A 19,736-nucleotide genomic window follows, 5' to 3' on the forward strand; every position below is an offset into this window, starting at 1 on the left:
GCTTGCCAAACCGCACGCCCGCAACACCCGGCTCTGCCCGCCGGCGGCTCTGGCCGAGGGCAAAGGACACCCCAAAATACACCAGCCCAAAGAATCGCACAGCTGCTCCGCAGCAGCCGGGAGCATCTTCGTCCTGGACCCTCCATGGTGGGCAGCGAAGGGCTCTGCAGCCTTCGTAGCCCCGGCGTTCGGCTCCCGGGATGGGGCTGAGGACACTTTGCTAAGCAAAGAGCTCATCACCCTCAGGTCAGAGAGGTTCCTCCACCCTGCAGATGGGACCGCAGCATCCTTCGGAGAGGGATCCCCAGGAGCTGCACATCCTTAGGGTGCTGTGAGCGATTTGTACCTCCCTACTGCATTTAACCTGGCGCCTGGTTTCCATTTAATGCCTTTTCATCTCTCTGGCAGGGTAAAGGAATCATAAATGAGATGCAAATGATGGCGAGCCCCAGGATGGAGCCACCTCGCGTACACAACCCGGTCTCCACAGAGGTCTCCCTGGGCCAAACGCTAGGATGGGTTTTTCCGTATTTCAAGGTCGTAAATTAAACCTCGCTAAACATGACACTCCTCCGTTTCCTCCAAGGAATAGCTGATGAGAAGGGGATGATAAGTAAAAATACAAATCGCTTACCTCCCACCCAAACTGCCGGGGGGCGAGCGCACCAACCCCCTCACCCGCTGCTGGACAAATGGCAACTCTAATAAGGGCTGTGGGGTTTTTTGGGGCAATTTGATTCAGACGTGCCAACCAGCTTTACTGGCAGTAGAGGATACGGAGAGGAGGAGAAGTGACCGTGGAACGTACACGCTGCACAGCGACTGTACCACAGCCGGGTAACTAAGAGGCTGCTCTTAACGGTTTTTTCATATTTGCCCATTTCTTCATTTTTTCTTAACAGAAAATGGTCTGAAGTCCTTCGTGCCAGGGATCCCCAGCCGTGGGACTGCTCCTCTTTCTCCTCCCCTCCTTCTCTCAGCGATGGGGACGATTTGGGGCAGCCGATGTCGGTGGGAAGGGAAGGCTTTGGCTCAGGGTCCCCGGGGGTGCCGCGGGTGGGAGCCACCCTGCAGCCCAGAGCCGGCCCTGGCCCCCGCCCAGGTAATTAACAGAAGGCAGGGAATGCAATTAGATCGCAAAATCTACAAAGTCAAGGAGGTAACGGAGAGTAACCACCAACCGGTGACGTTACACAGCTACAGCACAGTCAGCTTGCGCTAATACTGCCTCTGCTATTATATTAGCAAAAACTAACGCAATTAGCAGTTCCAGCTCCCGGAAAATACAAGACAGAGATTCATAAGACAGGCTGCATTGACCTGCACGCAGGAACTCACCCCGCGGGCTCGGGGACAGCACTGACGTGCTTTTGCCTTCACCTTTTCTACCTTCCAGCTTTTAACAATGCGGCAACAACCTTTGAGAGAGACGCTTACGGCGCCCGTAGGCCTGGCAGCGCTGGGGTTACTCACGCGCAGGGCTCACCCGTCGGGTGTGAATGTGTGCACACACACACACACACACACACGCGCGCACGCGGATTCCGAGGCTGGATGCTGACAGCAGATGCTGACGTGGGCTCCGCACCCACCACCACCATCTCAGCCCAGTAACCGTCAGACACGCTGACGGACGGAGCGCTCCCTGAGCCTCCCAGCTGGTCAACAAGATGCTAAAAATGAGCAAGGAGCTGGGGCGGGGGTGGGGGGGTGGGGAGGAATAAAATAATAAAAATGCAGGAAAACTCACATCGACATCGCTGGCTCCAGGGAATGCCACTTGTAAGTAATGAAACCGCGCTGCCCGGATGGCGTTGAACCAATCCACGATTTCCTAATAAAAGGAAGAAAAGCGTAGTGAGTGGCGCGGTCTGCGCGTGAAACAACGTGGTCCTGCTGCGCTTCACCCCTCCCACCGCTTTGTCCCAAGTGACAGAGCGCAGTTTAGCAGCAGCCCTAAAAAATAAAATAGAAGTACAGACACAAAAGAGAGCGGCAAACGTGTGAAGGACGGGGAACACCCAGCCTGGCCCAGGCTCCAGGCCAGGCGCGGAGCTCTGCAGCCCCACCGAGCACCCCGGGGTGCGGGATTTCAGCACGTCTCTGAACCGGCAAAACCAGCATCGAATCAGCGTTTGGGATGTGGAGCCCGGGGACGAGTCTGACCCCGTACACAGCGCTCGGAGGGCGCAAAGGCAGCCCCCCACCTCGGCAGCCTGCCCACCCCCTGCTGCCCACCCCTCCGCGGCCACAGGCAGGACGAGCGGGGAACGCCTGAATTCCACCCGAATTTGAAGGCCTTAGCAACATATTCCAGTGTTTTGCTAAAAGAGCGGCCAAATACCTCTTTATATTTGCAGTCCAGCCTGTCGGTCAGATCTGCAAGTCCTCTAGGGACAGGCACAGCGATCCCGGAGTCCCAGCTCAATTCCCAGATGCTCTGGCACTTCCACCTCTCCTTGGCAGAAATCTCTCTCTGGTTTTTAGGTGGGCTTTTTTTTTCCTTCTGGAATAGCTGGTTTATAACGTATTTGTTTTTAAACTCATCCATTCACCTGGCCCTGGTGAGCCCCACGGAGGTTGTGCTGCACCGGATGCCTTTTTGAAGGTTTCACCGAGAAACGCCACATCGATTTTAAGTGCCGCGCACGGGGAGCTCTCGGAAAACTGCCCCGTGGTCTAAAGGCAAAGGAAGGGCAGGTTGGACGGGAGGAGTGAGAGCTGCCGGCGCCGGGACGCGGAGCTGCGGCCAGACGGATGCTGAGCCACCCGGCTGCCAGCAGCACCAGTGAAGCTTCACACATCGGGGCAGGTTCAATGAGCCAGAATTGATCCTAAAATAAACACCCTCGGCCCTTTCAGGCGAGGCTGCTGGAGCCTAGGAAATACGGCATCAAAGTAGAAGTCGGCCTTCAGTAACGTTTAAACTTTTTTATGCTTTAAAAATTATTGGGAGGGGAAAAAAGGGCTCTTAAGTATAATTTTGGTGAACTCAGTTTTAAGGAGCTGAATTGAGGGTGTCTCAAAAATGGTCTAATGTGGCAAACAGCCACCCTCTGGCAGTTCAAATGCTCTGGTTTGTTAATCTCCTTCAAGTCGAAGGGGAAAAAATCCCAGAGGACATACAGAAACAGTGTTTTGGAAAACTCTGACCTTGTCAGAGGTTTTACTTCCTGCTCGCTCGCTTTCCTACCCTACGCAGCTAAGCAGACCCCAGAGAGCAGCACGAAGAGGATCAGCGAGAGAAATGGGCTCCTGAAGTTAACGATGACCAAACCTGGCTGGATAATGAACCACGAGCTGTGGGGCTCAAATGCTGATATTGCGTTGTCACCAACTTGATGGCGCTATATACATATATCTATATCTATATCTATATCTATGGGTGTCCTCTTTGATCGTGATGTGAGACAGGGTTTTACCCCGCAGAAAGGCAGAGGTTGAAACCCTCCCTGACTTCCAGCAGTCGAGTATTGATCGTCCATCGCTGGAGGAAGGGGCACCACCACCTTTCTTTATACAAACCTGTACCTGCACACGCGCAGAAAATGAACTACTGCCTGCACCTTTGCAAATGGCTTTTCCAGGCTCCCAGCTTCCTCCTGGCCTGCTCGCAGTGCCACCGCAGCCTCCCCCTCCGCATGCCACCTTGGTGGCCCTCCAGTCTCCGTCCTGGACCGGAGCCACCCACATTGCCGCGGCACTCTCAGACTGACAACCCCAGATAAAAACGGAATTTCTTCTCCCCGTAACTCCTGCTCACCGATCCCTGCAGCCCAAGCAACGAGCCGCTCCGCTGCTGCTGATCAATCCCTCATGCTCCCTCTTCCCGTCTGAAAGCTCCCGGTGTGGCTCAGGAAAGGAGGAGCACTGGGGAAGAGCATTTTGTCCAGAGAAGATCCAAAGATCTTGGCCTTTCCTGGAGGCTCGGCTCACCTCTGAGCACAGAATCATAGAACGGTTTGGGCGGGAAGGGACCTTTAAAGCCCATCTAGTCCAACCCCCTGCCATGGGCAGGGACATCTTCAACCAGATCACGTTGCTCAGAGCCCCGTCCAGCCTGGCCTGGAACGTTTCCAGGGATGGGGCATCTCCCACCTCTCTGGGCGACCTGGGCTGGGGTCTCACCACCCTTCACAGTAAAGAATTTCTTCCTTATACATAGTCTAAATCTTCCCTCTTTTAATTTCAAGCCATTACCCCTTGTCCTATCACCACAAGCCCTGCTAAAAAATTGTCCCCGTCTTTCTTCAAGTACTGAACGGCCGTGTGGCGGTGTGCTCTCCCCTTTTCCCTCTCCCCTTCTCCCCTTTCCCCCCCTGGCCATGGCTACCAGCAGGAGTTGTGATGAGTCGCACTTGAACTGTGGGAGATGGCTGGCAACATAACCAAAACCCTGTCTGGAGTGGGAACCTGGGTATCTTGTTCCCCTGCGAATATGACTGTAGGTCAATTCTCTTACTCCATACATAGTGGACAGCCCAAGAGCCCTTTGAGCTCTCCTGCACGGCAGCGGCTGCGCGACAGGCTCTCCCCTTGAGCGGGGACGCTCGCTTAAGGTTCCTCTCCTCGAGGCTGAGAGATTCCTTGCCGCAACAGATTCTCGGTCAGCGACTAACAGCATGCTAAACTTCGAAATCTTAGCTAAGGGATATAAAGGATTGATTGCACGTATATAATCCTTTAGACACAAACCGTTGACCAAGTCTGGGACTAGGATTGGATCCAGCCGCACCCCGGCTCTTCTCCGAGAAGGAGTTTAGAAAGCCAGGGGGTCCTTTCTGAGCCTCGGGACTCAACGGGGGGGGTCTCCCTGAGAGCTTCTCCGAACCCCACCTCGATGCAGCAAATAATCGAGCGTACCCTGGCATGGAATCTGGTAAACCACTGTCGCACTCACTGCTAACTTTGTTAAATCACTGTTTTACGTTAACAAACGTTTCACCGCCGCTCTCCCAGGAGCGGAGCCCACCACTCAAGGCGCCGCCCCCCCTCCCGCAGGCGGAGGGCGCTGGCGGCCGCGGGGTCCTGCAGAGGGAGCCCCAGCCCCGGCCACGGGAGCTCAGGGCCGGGGAGGGGAGGGGGGGGATCCCCTTCCGCAGCTTTCCCACCTCCCGCAGCGGGGACCCGGGGACGGGCGAAGGCTGCCGGGCTCCAGCGCCGTGCCCGCCGGAGGGACAGCCCCGGCCGGAGCAGCCGCTGAGGTGCCCGCGGGAGACGGGACGGTGCCACGGGGCGGCCGCCCCGGGCAGGGGACGGTCTCCAGCTCCAGCCGGTGCCGCAGCTTCTGCCCCCACGGGTCTGTCGGCTGGGGGCGGGTGAGCGCTGACACGGGACCGCAAGAACGTCCTTTAAAAGGGTCGCAGCCCAACACCGTCTCGCCCAGCCCCTCCAGGTGCCCGCTGTTGTCAGACACCCGCACCACGAAAGCACCCCGACAAGCCCATTTTGAGCAGGGTGCCGGGCCTCTCGCTCGCTATCGGGACACGCCGAGGAGCTGATGAAGCCACCAGGCTGGGGTCACGCAGGAACATCGCCGGCCAAGTCGCATGATGCTGTCCCACCCCGTGACGCGCTGGGGCAGCAGCGCAGTGACCCGCTCCATCTGTCCATCTGCTGTCCCTTTGGGTGCCTTACTCCAGCAAATGCCACCGGGGCGGCAGGGCTCTCCCAGCTGCTTTAGGGGTTGCATCAGCACATGTGGGACTATCCCGCCTGAGATGGGCGCGCTTTCTTCTGGGGTACCGCAGCAGAAGAGCCAAGTGGAGAGCAGCGTGCGATGCTCTGGATTACTGCGAGCTCCTCAGTGGGAAAAACACCCCGAATCCTGCCCTGGTGGGAGCTCAGCCAGAGCTGGGGAGAGGATTAGGTGGGGAGGGATCAAACCCCAGAAATACGAGGCAGGAGCCTAAATCCGGCTGGAGCACTTCGGATCGGGGAGAGGCAGCACCTCTAGGGTAGCAGGGACACCCTGGGGCTGCGGGGGAGTACGGCAGGGAGTGAAAGGCAGTGGGAGACCACCGGTGGGTCCCGGGGTCCCAAACGGTGGGAGCCCACCCCAGGGGGTGTCATCCTCTTGCAGCCCTCGCTCAGCCGAAGGGGCAGACCGATTTCAGGGAAGTCAAAAGAAATTGAACCTGGGCATTATCGTCTGGCATCCGAGCGCGTCCTGCCAAGCCACCAACACAAAGGCAGGGGCAACCACACGAGACCTGCGAGGATGCTCCCGCCGCGAGCCCCCAGCAGAAAGCTCAGCATCTTAAACCCCAAAGAAACAACTAATAGTAAAAGCCTGACTCTGTTCCTCCCAGCTGGGCTAAGTGGACCACCGAAGCCCAGCAAACCACAGGCATGGGCACGACAGTGGGATGCAGCTTTCGCAGGAAAGAGCTTCTTCCTTATTTCGGCTTCGGTTGTGGCCAGAGAGGTACCCGAGAGCAACCCAGCGACACGTCCCTGTGCTAAAACCTCACCTGGTGACCAGCAGCGCCCATTACGCACCGCGGGACCTGCACATCCCACCGGGCAGAGCGGACGGAGGGGAGGATGCCCGGCGCCGGAGCTGCTCCCCGGGACCCGCACGCGCAGGGAGCCAGACCCCGGGGCTGGGGCTGAGAGAGGCCGGGCTGGAGCCACGCGGCCGGGAATGACGCCCGTGTGGGCAGCAGGCAAAAGGCACGCAGGCACCACCACGCTGTGCCGCTGCCTGTGGAGCAGAGAGACCTGCCTAGTTCTAAGTGTTTTCTTTTTATAGACAAACGTATACATAGAGGGGGGAGAGAGAGAGAGAGTGTTCCTTTATATATCTATATACAGCAGCACTGACACAGGCACACGTTCACCTATTGTGCATGTGTCTATTATACAGGCAGATGCACGTGTGTGCATGCCTATTACATGCTCATTTCTGTGCATGTACAAAACCAGGCGATGCCACTAATTAAACCAACCCGACACACTAATTGCCTCCTGCCAGGAGTGCCTGCACTACACAGGAACGACACTGAAGAAAGAGATGAAAATCAGGCTGTGAGATGGCATTCGCTGTGAACTCGCCCCGGTCTGCTCTCTGCGTGGCCACCAGGCTGTGGAGCCAAGACCCACGGGCAGCGCGGGGACTGTCGCTGTTCTTCACGGTGGCCCCCCAGGCTGGGACCCTCCAGGAGGGCTGGGACCCCCTCACTGCCCTGGCCTCCCCGTCCTGCTGTCCTCCTGCAAACAACCACCCCAAACCCACCAGCCCTCTTCTTCACACCTCCCTTCAGAGGCACCAGGGCATCCACGGGGATTTATCTCCGTCCAAACACGCAGATTTGCATCTCATAAAGCACAAGGCAGGCAGAGAAACAACCAGTTCCCCAGTTCTCCTACAATGCAGCTCGCCCCCCTTTTGCAACTCCTTCGCTCGACTCCCCTCACCTTTCATTGCTCCATTCACCCCCGTCTCCTTCTCCGCGCGCCGAGGAGCCTGCCTTAAAAAACCCCTCTGCCCCTACGTCCAGTTGCAAGCAGAGGAACAGTAATTCCTTCCCTTTGCATCTCGTTATTTAGCAGACACGGGGTTTGCAGCCTTGGTGCTTGGGAGGACGTGACAAACACGCTGAAAGCTGGTTGTGCATCCTGTGCCCCCATCCCCTCCTCACCCCCCCAGCAATTCCCAGCGCGGTTGGAGCCTGGTTGCCACAGGCCGGCTCTGGGCGGCACCAGCCCCCACGACCACAACCCTTGTTACCTCCGCGCTCTCACCTTGCCATCTTCGTGATAGACAAAGATGTTCCTTGTGCTATTGTCCTTCAAGTAAGTGATCTGCAGTCCGTGTGGGTTCCCGATTTTTGCAGGCTGGAAAGTCGCATTTAGGTGTTCAATCTTCATAATTGCTTTGGGTTCTTTTGCCTGGAAAACACAGCTGAGTGAGCAAACACCCGAGAACTGGCTTTCAAACTGGAAAGCAGTTCACTCGGTCAGAAAAAAACTCCTGATTGAGGCCATTAGCTGAAAACACTGACTCCCAGCCCACAAAACTGCCTGGTGATGAGATATCAGAGGAGGCTTTGCCTGGGCATCAGTAAGTGTTTTCTGCCAGCCTGGGAGAATGGTCTGTCCTGCAAGATTCAGCAGAGTTCGAGGGGAGAAAGGTTTCAGCCCAGAAGCAAGATGGACGGGCCAGGCCTCACGAGAAGATGTTGTGCATCTTCACCATGCCTCCCGTCTCAGCCTCTGTTCAACTGTCTCCTGACCCCTAGATCTCCTCCAGCCTCTTCACCTAATGATAACTCACCAGCATTCACACCAGGATGAGCACTATGAAAGAAGAAAGAAAACTATTCAGCCAGATGAAAAAAAAATAATACGCAGGCTACTAACTAACAGGCCAGGATGCTTTCTGCATCTCAAGCACCCACAGCCAGCTCATCCTTGCCCAAGAAGATGGAGGATCATCCACCTTGTCAACTTGAGACCATTGCAGGAGACACCATGCCCACGTCCCACCAGTCCCATCCTCTCACATGAGCCATTAGCTTCTGACTCTGCTCCTCCCCCTGCCCTCCAAACCGGGAGCTTTATTGTCAGAGGAAAAAATACATACCTTGCAGCCCACCTCTTGGGTGGGTTAGCCCAACGCTCAGCCTGGATCAGGCCCTCCCAGGCACCCATCCCACCTGCACCCTCTGTGGCAGGTCACTTAATTAATAGCATGGTTTGTCTTCCTACAAAGCCTCTCTAGAAGCTTACCACCCTTTCAGGACTGCACTGAGAAGAGAACTAGCAAGCGTAAATAAAACATCACAAAAAATAAAGATTAGGCTGTTGGCAAGAGCCGTTTTCGGGTACAGGCAGGGCCAGCAGAAGGTCGTGTGGTGGTGCCGTGGTCCCCAGCACCACGTGGAAGTCCCTGAGCTGGTGGAGATACTAGTGCCGCTTTGGGAACTTGGGGACTTGCCGTGGACACACAGCTGTCACGGGTGACCACGGTGGGGAAATCCCAGCAAAGAGGATGCGTCTAGACAGCGCCGTTCCCACCATGGCTATGGTCAACAACAAAGCAAAGCAGCTTTAGCTACCAGAGCAGTCAATAGCGCCTGAATGGGGGCTGCTGGGACTTTCACTTCTCCCTCGGTAACGACTGGCTCTCTCCTGTCCACGAGATGCAATTGCACCATACCACACCAAGCTGAAGGAGAAGACGGTGCTATCCATGCCGGCCGCCGAGTGTGGAGAAGTGTGGACGGCTGTTCCCCTTCTCTGCACGGTGTGGCTCATCATGACACCACGATTGCATCAATTACTTGAGAAAACTGGCTGGCGGCTCGTCTGGGCTGCTCTCAGCTGCGATGGGCAGGGGAGACTCAAAGGGCAGAGAAAACACCTTGGCTTCCTCCATTCCGCGGTGCAGAATAGTAGAGTGTCTATCCGTTCATCACAAATGCAATTTTCATGGTAATAGCTCCATTTCTCACTTACAATAAATGAAATGTGCTCTGGGGAAAGAGACAAATGCTTCCACCCTGCTTGACGCTGGAACAGAAATCCAGGGAGCTTTTCCTCTGGATCGCTTTCCATGCCACGCAAAGGAGGTTTCAGACCCCAGTGACCACGGCCAGGTGGCGATACCTTCATCACACGCTAGCCGTAAATAGGAAGCCCACAACAGCTGGATGATGCAGAGACAGAGCTGAGAAAAACCCCTTCATTGGTGGTTTAAGAAAAGCCTTATTGTCTTTAAGCCTGCCAGTTAAGGTGTTCCACCACGGCTGCGGTGGTGGTGGACCGAGAGCAAACCCTACTAAAGAGAGCGGTGAGCCGTACCTGGTGCCCTTGTCCTGGAGTGACTGGGGACCCCGTGCTTATGAAAACCATATAAATAAGATGATGGCCGAGGAATTACTTGTTCAAAGATGCTCCTACAGTTGCGATCCCCCGTCTGCATACAGCGACCCCAGGTACTCACGTCATTTTTGTTGAAGTACTTCAGGGCACCTTCCCTCTCCGATAGCACGAACTTTCGGCTTAAGAATTGCCCGTTGTCGCGTCCTCTCTTCCACAGAAATCCTTCTCGGTACCCTGCAGCAGAGAGCAATTGCTGAGAACCAGGGATAAAACGCTGTATTTAAAAACAGTTAGGGTAAGGAAAAGGAGAAGAGTTTTGACTTCAAGCAGACCGAATGAGCTGGATTGCTCATGACATGAACGAAACAGGCCTTCTCCTTCAGATTTGCCCTTCCTACTCCATTCTTGCTCTTTTCGAGCAATTTGAGATCTGCGACGGCGACGTGGAGGCACAGGGGCATTTCCACCCCGCATCCCACACCGCGGTGCAGGCACAGACTCGAGGAGCAGGGCTGTGTCCCTGCCACAGCTCCCGGCGCCAGGGATGCTGCTCAACTCGCTCATGGAAGCAGCACTTTGGGAGCAAGGGAAAGGCGGGCGAGGTCTGTTCTCCTGTGGTGATGCTGCTAAAAAATTACAAATGGGGTGTGTGCATGCGGGGAAAGCGGCTCAGGGTGGGCGGCTGTATCACAGCAAGCCACAAATACATTTTTCATATGGAAAAAGGGGAAAAAAGCCGGCAGTTCTTCCCACTGACTTCAGGGCGCTTTGGTTCAGAAAGCCACCGAGCCAACCTCGGCATTGTCCCCCCTGGGAGCGGGTCCCCCAGCCCCCAGGCAGCCCGGCTGGCTGTGCACGCCTCTTCTCTCCCTGGATCAGCCCCAGGGGAGGGTTTGCTGCTCGGGAAGAACGCTATTCGAAAGACACACACTTTGTTTAAAACTCAAAAGAGCCAGAAAGTGAGAAAAAAGAATCTAAAAATCTTATCTCCTCAGATCAGTACCGCAATCCCAGCTGATCGCGGCCAGCAGCTCCTGCAGCCGGCAGCAGCCACAACGCCCAACTTCTCCCACGAGTTTAATTGACGCCCTTATTTTAAATGCTTCAAAACAAAGAAGCCCCAAGAACCGTCCAATCTAAGTCTCGTGAATATTAACGGAGCAGTTTGATGGTCACCTTCCATTTATTTAAGATATAATTATGCAAACGTCCCACTGAAGAAGTGTTCCCTCTCTCTCTCAGTTTCACACTTGTTAGATTTTTGTTATTGGCTCTGAAGAGCTAGGATTTTAAAGTTAAAAATTACATGTTTTATAACAACTTTCAGCTAAGTAACATGCTGAAGAGGCTCTGGAATCAGCGGGCAGCCTCTCCTTCCCCTGTCTGCTACGAACCAGCGGTGGGCAGAAATTCCTCATTCAACCCGCTTTTCACCTGTCCATCCTGAATCAGGGTTGATCTAAACCACAGAGGAAAAGATGCAGAAAAATCCCTCACCCGGCTCCTCAACACTGACTCTATGGGTACAAGCGATATAAAGTGTTTCCATGCCATAAAAACCTAAAGGAAGAAACGAGAAATGCACACAGACGCATTTAATGACCAGAAAGGACAGGAAGAAAAGAGCGATGTTGGTAACGGCTAAAGATGCTAACCGAAGGGAAAGTGCGTATTTAGCTACAGATACCTTTGTCGATAGTCAAAATACCAGTTTCATCTGTCTGGACTTACAAAACTCAGTCAAATACTTTCTCCAGATCCTCCAAGAGCGCTTTACTGAAGGCCAGGCAAAGCCCTCGACGTCTGCCATAGATGAGCACATTCGGCTAACGCTGACCCTGCCCGCAGGGAGCGCCACAAACCCGCCCGACGCTGGCACGCGGGGCTGCGGACGGGCTGGTGACTCGGTGTGGGGGGAAAAGGTGGAAATATTTAAAGCTGTCGGCAGCCTTTCCATTGTTTCTTTTTTTCTATAGGGGGCACATCGAATCATAGAATCATTCAGGTTGGAAAGGACCCTCGGGATCATCGAGTCCAACCATCAACCCCACTCTACAAAGTTCTCCCCTACACCACATCCCCCAACCCCACATCTAAACGACTCTTAAACACATCCAGGGATGGTGACTCGACCACCGCCCTGGGCAGCCTGTTCCAGTGTCTGACCACCCTTTCTGGGAAGAATTTTTTCCTGATGTCCAGCCTAAACCTACCCGGCTGCAGCTTGAACCCATTCCCTCTTGTTCTATTACTAATGACCTGTGAGAAGAGACCAGCACCGACCTCTCTACAATGTCCCTTCAAGTAGTTGTAGAGAGTGATGAGGTCTCCCCTCAGTCTCCTCTTCCTCAAACTAAACAGTCCCAGCTCCTTCAATCGCTCCTCATAAGAGTTATTCTCCAGGCCCTTCACCAGCTTCGTTGCCCTCCTCTGCACTCGCTCCAGCACCTCGAGATCTCTCTCGTATTGAGGTGCCCAGAACTGGACACAATACTCCAGGTGTGGCTTCACCAGTGCTGAGTACAGGGGGACAATCACCTCCCTCCTTCTGCTGGTCACACTATGTCTAATACAAGCCAGGATGCCATTGGCCCTCTTGGCCACCTGGGCACGCTGCTGGCTCACGTTCAGCCGCTTGTCGATTAGAACCCCCAGGTCCTTTTCTGCCAGGCAGCTCTCCAGCCACACTGCCCCAAGGCTGTAGCACTGCAGGGGGTTGGTGTGGCCCAAGTGCAGGACCCCGCACTTGGCCTTGTTGAAGCACATTCCATTAGCATTGGCCCATCGGTCCAATCTATTCAATCTTGCAAGAGGGTTTGATTTTAAGAAATGGAGCCTCACCCCGTCCCCTGCCTGCGCTGCCACCCAGGAACCAGCAGGGTGTTTTCATTTCGGAGCCTGTGGGGACCCCCTCTCTCGAACCCCCACTCCCCATGTCCAGGCAGACCCAGCACCACACCGAGTCCACCTACCCGTCCATCCATCTTGGAAGAGACTCCCCCAAATCCACAGGCAGAACTGGCTCATTCAGTCATAGAATCACAGAATGTGGTGGGTTGGAAGGGACCTCTAAAGGCCACCTAGTCCAACCCCCTGCAGTCAGCAGGGACATCTTCAACTAGATCAGGTCGCTCAGAGCCTCATCCAGCCTGGCCTTGAATGTCTCCAGGGATGGGGCCTCCACCCCCTCTCTGGGCAACCTGGGCCAGTGTCTCACCACCCTCAGTGTAGAGAGCTTCTTCCTAATGTCTCATCTAAACCTGCCCTGCTCTAGTTTAAACCATTGCCCCTCATCCTATCTCTACAAGCCCTTGCAAACAGCCCCCCCGAGCTTTCCTGTAGGCCCTCTTCAGGGACTGGAAGGGGCTCTAAGGTCCATCAATTAAATTGTACTCTATATATATATATATATGTATGTATTATATAATATATGTATTTGTTTTTATATATATTTATATATATAAATTATATATTATATATGTATTTTTATATATATAATATATATAATATATGTATTTTTAATATATATATATATATATATAAAAAATATAAGTCCATCAATTCGATCCTAGTCCAGCTCGAGCTGTGGGCTTGCTGCGTGCTTTTTCTAATGAAAAGACGTGGCTAACCCGTTGGAGGGCACTCCTCAGAAAGAGAAGAACCCCGAGGGAGCAGGATTATCCGAAGTCTGAGGAAAGGGAAGCAGCCAAGAAAGCTACCGACACCCAGCCAAGGGCAGCCGCATCCGACAACAGCGCGGGAAAGGCCCGGGCTGGTGCACTCGTGTCGCCGCCGTGGTAGGAATTAATTGCCGGGGAACCGAAGCGCTGACTGAGTCAGAGTCAGATGCCGCTACCTGCCAGGCTCGGATCAGCAAAAATGCTACAAAACCTACAGTGGGCTGTACACGCCGGAGCTGAACAGGAATCATGTCTCCCTGACAGGAGACAGGCAGGCAGGAGGTGATGCTCGGCTGATACGTTTATAAAATGCAAGATTTGCTTAACGGGAGGCAGAGATGCTGCCGGGGCTCTGAGGGCTGGCGTTTGCCGACTGCTCTCTTGAATAGCCCAACACTGAGCAGCTTGCTCTGGAAGTGTGCGCTTTAGAAACCAGGGACAGGCCGTTTCTGTTCTTGAAGGGCACTGATTTTTAACGCCAAGCCAGTTGGAGCAACACAGTACTTGAAAAGCCATTTCTATTCACTCCACTCAATGGTAGAGACGGTTCCAGAGCCTCTCCGCGCCTGGCGTTTGGGGAACACTAACATCTCGTAGGGGCTGGACGGAGCTGGGTTTGGAGGAAAGGACGTCGGCGTTGGATGAGAGAGATGAGAGAGAGGAGAGAGAGCGCGTGGAGGACAGGGACGTCTCCAAATGCAAACATGGGGTGATGCAGAGGGGAAGATGATCTTTTCCTTCAGAAATCAGTTTGCCGGCTCAGCAGAGCGCTGGGCACGCAGAGCTCGGTTCTTGGCAGCTCCAGCTGGGAGCAGCTCAGCTCCCCGAGCCTCGGCTGTGGGTCTCATCCATTCGTTCATCTCGGGGGTTTCATTGCGATCATCTGAATGGCGAAGGATGCTGCAGGCATTCTGTATTAAACTTGTTCCCCTCCACAACACATTTTTTGTGGTTTTTTTGGTTTTTTCTTTTTAACGCTTAAGGGATGAAGAATAAAAATTACTCTACACTTCCCCAAAGAGGATCTAAAACAATTGAAAATCTCCAAAGTCCACCTAGGACTTACCCCTGGCAGATGGGCACTGCAGCGATTATATATGAAGAGAGGGAAGCCCAGAGAGGTTTGGTGAGCTGCCCAGGACGAGACTGTGAGCCAGTGTCAAAGTCGGGCTGGAAACCCAGCTTTCCCTGCCCTCTTACATAGGGACATTTCATCATTTTCATCTCCTTCCAACCTTTTGTGGCAAAACACAGTATCCAAATCCCACTCCAAGGGAGAATTAAAAAAACCCAACCCAACACTAAGTGTTATCCCTTTCCATAGTTCACATGCCGGTTCTTCCCAGACCAGTCGCCTCTGCACAAGAGCGCCTGGCTGCTCTGACAAAGCCAGCAACTAATTTCACCGTACTTTGGTACGGATTTTCATAAATCCTTTGTTTGCTTCTTTTCTTCCTTCCTTCCTGCAGGGCTGCGTCCTCAGGAGTGGCTCGTCTGCCCAAACCTGCCGCCTGTTCCCCCGTCAACACCCATGAGTGCAAACCACCACCAACTGGACTTGCACCCAACATGAACTCGCCCAGGTTCCCCAGGCAAACAGAACGTCACCAAGACCTGCCCTGATCTAAAGGATTGTGCAAACAGCTGGAGAAGGTGTTGGGAAACAGAACTGCAGGAGGCTGAACAGGGAAACAGATCTCATACCAGAGGGCATCGGAGTCGCAGAACTAAAACATGTCTTCCTCATCTCTGTGGGCTGCCCTACCTCAGCAACAGCTCCGTATTTAGCGATATCTGGCCCAATTCAGACCTTCACGAGGGCCGTTCTGCTTACATGGAAGCAAGATGACCGCTAGCCCTACAACACTTGCTGATTGCTGGCGTTGGACCACGCAGCGTCGTGCCGCCAACACGTCTGCTCCCTCTCCCAAGGCGCAGAACGAGGGATGCGGATGCCTGTCGTCACCCCCCTTGATGACTAGCACCCAACCGTGACTGCAGAGAGGACCACCTGCTGGAGAGCACCTACAGGCAACCCTTTAGAAATATCACTCTCGCATTGCTAACACCGTTGCCGTTTGGTCGTCAAGTTTTCTGCATCACTTCATCCGCCTGCCAAGAAGAAAAACCAGTCGCTTCCTTTTCTAGACAGTTCTGGCACAAACCTGCGACACTTGCAAAAAAACCCACCAAGCAGTTGTGACAAAGTTAGCCAACGAACAGCACATAGTATAACCTGAAACCACACAGCCGGAGTGGGTATTTTTGGCCCGTTACGTAGTTCCCAAGGTAAAATGAGGAACTGTCACTTCCATGCTCACTTCATCACCACAGCTAAAACTCTGCGGGGCAAAGAAAACCAGGTTATCATGGTGGTTGACTGAAAAGAAGACATTGCGTGGCCTTGTGTCAGCTCCGTTGAGCCGGTGGCTGGAGCTCCTCCAAGCCAGGCATCTCAAACCGGCAGGACCCATGGGGCGCTCTGGTCTAGCCCAGCTTTGTCACTGTCGGAGAGGTCGCAGAGGAAGCAAGGGAGAGGATTTTCTATCGAGACAATCTGACACAGACACCGTCTTTCCATCCAACTTCCGCCAGCAATTTGTTCAAGTTCCCCATTTCTAAAGCAGGGGGATATTGCTGGTTCCCCACCTCAGAAAGCCGTTATGGTGCTTAGTTAATGATGGGGGTTTTGGTCTCTGAGAACGTGGATTATAGGAAGTACCCGAAACTACTCTTTCGGTTTCAGCCTTTGTTCTCAGAGAAGGAAAAAATCCTCCTGCGAGGAGGACAATAAGATCCACTGGCTTGAAAAAAAATAAAACGTGCATGGACTTTGCTTTCCCTTATCCTAAGCAAAGCATTATATACTCGGAATTAAACCATTTCTGCTCTTCAGTTTCCTTGGTGCTTTATTTTGCAATTTCACCTGGAAACAGGCATCAGAACTGCTTGTTTCCATGACATTTCTAGGGGGTGTGTTAAAACCCGGCCTGGCCCAAGGCTTTTAGGAGAAACATGTTAGTATACCCAAAATCGAGCATAGCAACAGGGCCAGTACCGTACCCGAGTCCAAATGCCTCACTGTGTTGTTTCTTGCCCTTTTGTATCGCTGCAAGACCAAGCATGCGAGGCTGGAATAGGAGAAAAAAAATTTACTTCTGTGTGTAATCCAAGAGCAATCACATTTTCCTAGCGCTGGGGCAGGGCACCTCCACCTGCAGAAGCAGATTTTCTTTCCTCTAAGCTGTCAAAGTGCTTTGACCCCGATTCAGCGCTTTGGAGAAGATTTAAATACAACTACATCCCTGTGCTGCTAAAATTGCAGGGTTTATATCGCCACTTCTCCATATGTCAGAAGCCGAGTAGTCTGCTATATTAACATTGTAAGATGTTAATTAAACCAGAACGGTAGAGAGATACTTACTGGAGATGGCGTGCCCGCTTTTTCTGCGAGGTTAAGGAATTGCATAATTACTTGGAGCAGCTGAGTGGCGAATCCCTGATGTCCCACGTCGCCACTGACACCAATGTCACCACCTCCTTTTCAAACAAAGGGTCTGAAGGGTATTTCTTCTGAAATAAACCACGCCGTCCCTAGTCAGAGGGCTGGATGGAGAAGGTGGCCTATTCTAAGGTTTCCCTATGGACTGGACTTTGATGAGTGTTGGAAAAAAAAGAACTGTACACCTCCTGTTTGGCTGTGTCAGTGTGAATTGTTTGGTTTGATTGCTGTAAGTTGTAATATTTCTTCCTGTAGCATTTGGCCACCACCAAAGCAAGACATGTCAATGACTTCATTTTTTAAGCATTTGCATTCCAATAAATAATAAAAATTTTCTCGTGGAGTGAAAACACCGCTGTTTGTCCACAGGCAAACTCATCCTCCCCATACATAAGGTAGTCGCCCTGCGAGCGGTGTCAAGGTTGGTCAAACTTAGAGCTTGCAGCCGCTCCCCGGCTCCACGCACAGCACCGGCAGCTTGCTTTTGTTTTCCCTGCAGCTGTGCTGAGGAGCTTATAACTTCCCCGAAAATAATTCTGCAGTCATCTCCGGATAAATACCCTTCCTGCTGGTTACATGTTCAGCAGTGCAGAAACGGGCGTATTGGAGATGTCGGCACCCGCCCGTGCGGGAGGCAGAGGGGACCGCGGAGGCTTGCTGGTGAGATGGGTGTCCTTTCCCCAGCTGTCCTCCTCCACAGGCCAGGAGAGGAGCCACCAAGAGCGGCTACTGCTCAAGCACAGGTCAGTGCTTTGGAAATGAAAGCCTCAGCAAGGAGCGAACGAGAAGGCGTTTAGTGACCCTGCAAACCAGTCTCTTGCCCCTAGAAGGGCAGCTGGGAGGTAAGCTCTTGGTGCACCTCATGCAAGGATGGGTGCCCAGCACATCTCACATCTCACTCTCTCGCAGCTGATCTCCCTTCACCCCCCTTAAGACAACCCTTTATCCCCGTCTGAGACAACGCATCCTCATCACGTGTCACCCAGCCACCAAAGGAGCCCAAGACCTCCCATGTGCCCCCACACCGACACCAACACCCACACAACCGTTTTCTCATGCACACACCTTTTAGAGGCGAGAATTTCCCAGCTCTTAATCAATCACTCCTCTCTTAATGAGCACTTAGCATGCAAATTACCTTTCCTAAAGGCCATTTTGCAGAGAAGGGTTTCCTGTTGCCATCCAGTCTGCCTCTGCCGCCTTCCAGGAGCTCATAAAACAATTATTGTCCTGCTGCATTGTAGCACCTCGGCTATGGATGCAAGCGGCTGATTAGATTGATTGCTTCCACAATACCCAATTAACCCACTCGCTCTGCAAATGATTGACTTAATCAAAGGCAATTAGCGCTTGAATGGCTACATCAGACAGAAAGCCAGGATTTAGTAGATGATTGAGATAACACCTTACAGACATCTCCTTGGCCTTCTGAGGGAAAGCATCATCATTAATGCTCAGCTCACAGAGCTGGAAGTACCTGAAACCTTAGGTCGGTGGTTTTTGGTGGCACAGAAAACAGGCGTAGGAACGCAGACATTTCCCTTTACTGAGGAAGGGAACAATGCCACACGCTACTCCTAAGGGGAACTTGAAAAGTGTCGATGTTCCCCTTTTCCTCCTCTTCCTGCTCACGCAGGACTGAGACCCCCGGCCAGTTGAACAGACCTCAATGACCAGCTGTCGCAAAGCAGTAACTTTTGTCCCTGACAGCTCTAGACAGCCCATTCCCGAGTGATGGAGGTACAGGGTTGTCTCCCATTACCAATCCTCGAGCAAAGTCAAACGTGTTTTACAAAACCATCTTCAATATTGACGCCTTGCAAGGCATCTTCTCCCACAACGTAAAAAAGCTGCCCCAAAGGACCAGATTTGGAGGCAGAACCACGGCTCTGCAGAAATACAGGTGTCACTGTCCTCAGTGACTATTTTTCTGCTAGACAAATCGCCCCAAACCGGCACAGCCAAGACAAAGGTCAAGGAGAGCAACCCATGCCCTCTAAAACAGAGGACAACTTCAAGGTCAAAGCCAAACATGGAAAACAAACTGTCCAGATCACTGCAAAAACAGGTTGTCATCTTGCTTCGTCTTAAGCAACAAAGCCTTTGAAATGGAAAAAGTCGTTTGTTCAGCTACCCAGCTGCTGGGATCAATATGTGAAACGGAGACAAATACACAGTCTCTATGGAAAAAACATGGGGCTGAGCTTAAGAACACATCAAGATCCTGATGTTGACGGAAAGAAGACGAGGTCTGTCCCCATACATAGGCATGTGGTATTTAAATGCAAGCTCAGTCCCTGGGTTTCCAGTCCCTTTTAATGTCATCGTGAACACACTTGCATTGCTGGCTCACAGCTGAAAATCCAAATTGCTTCTAAGCAAAGCCCCCAATAATAAAGCTGAAATCCATTAAGCCTGTGATGTTTGCCACTATTTAAATCTGATTAAAATCGTACATGACACCACTAAGCCTAACAGCCAGAAAACACTCCCGTCAGGTCTGATGTTTCCCCATGTAATCCAGACCCCCCCTTCTTTCACCGGGCTGTCAGCTGAAAGGAGCCATAATAAGAGATCACGTACCTAATCCAGCTCCCTAAGCTGTTTTTAACCGGTTTCTTTAATCACATGTTTTGATTCCCTACGGAGTAGCTCTCAGGTGACAAAGACATTGATACAGTCATTCATGCCCCAGAAGGTATCTCGGGTGGGATGGCGTTGCCCCC

General features: G+C 52.9%; 1 protein-coding gene across 3 annotated transcripts in view; it reads right to left on the reverse strand.

The window, feature by feature from the left end:
• Nucleotides 1-19,736, reverse strand: part of ADAP1 (ArfGAP with dual PH domains 1) — a 62,451-nt gene that overhangs the window by 3,448 nt on the left and 39,267 nt on the right. For all 3 annotated transcript variants that reach the window (XM_074597570.1, XM_074597572.1, XM_074597571.1), the window contains exons 5-7: nucleotides 9,950-10,062; nucleotides 7,747-7,893; nucleotides 1,751-1,834 (exon numbers count right to left, since the gene is read on the reverse strand). In XM_074597570.1, coding sequence (XP_074453671.1) covers nucleotides 1,751-1,834; nucleotides 7,747-7,893; nucleotides 9,950-10,062 — 344 coding nt within the window. The remainder of the gene's footprint in view (nucleotides 1-1,750; nucleotides 1,835-7,746; nucleotides 7,894-9,949; nucleotides 10,063-19,736) is intronic.

The sequence above is a fragment of the Larus michahellis genome, chromosome 8 (genome assembly GCF_964199755.1).
Source record: "Larus michahellis chromosome 8, bLarMic1.1, whole genome shotgun sequence".
In the NCBI taxonomy this organism is placed as follows: Eukaryota; Metazoa; Chordata; class Aves; order Charadriiformes; family Laridae; genus Larus; species Larus michahellis.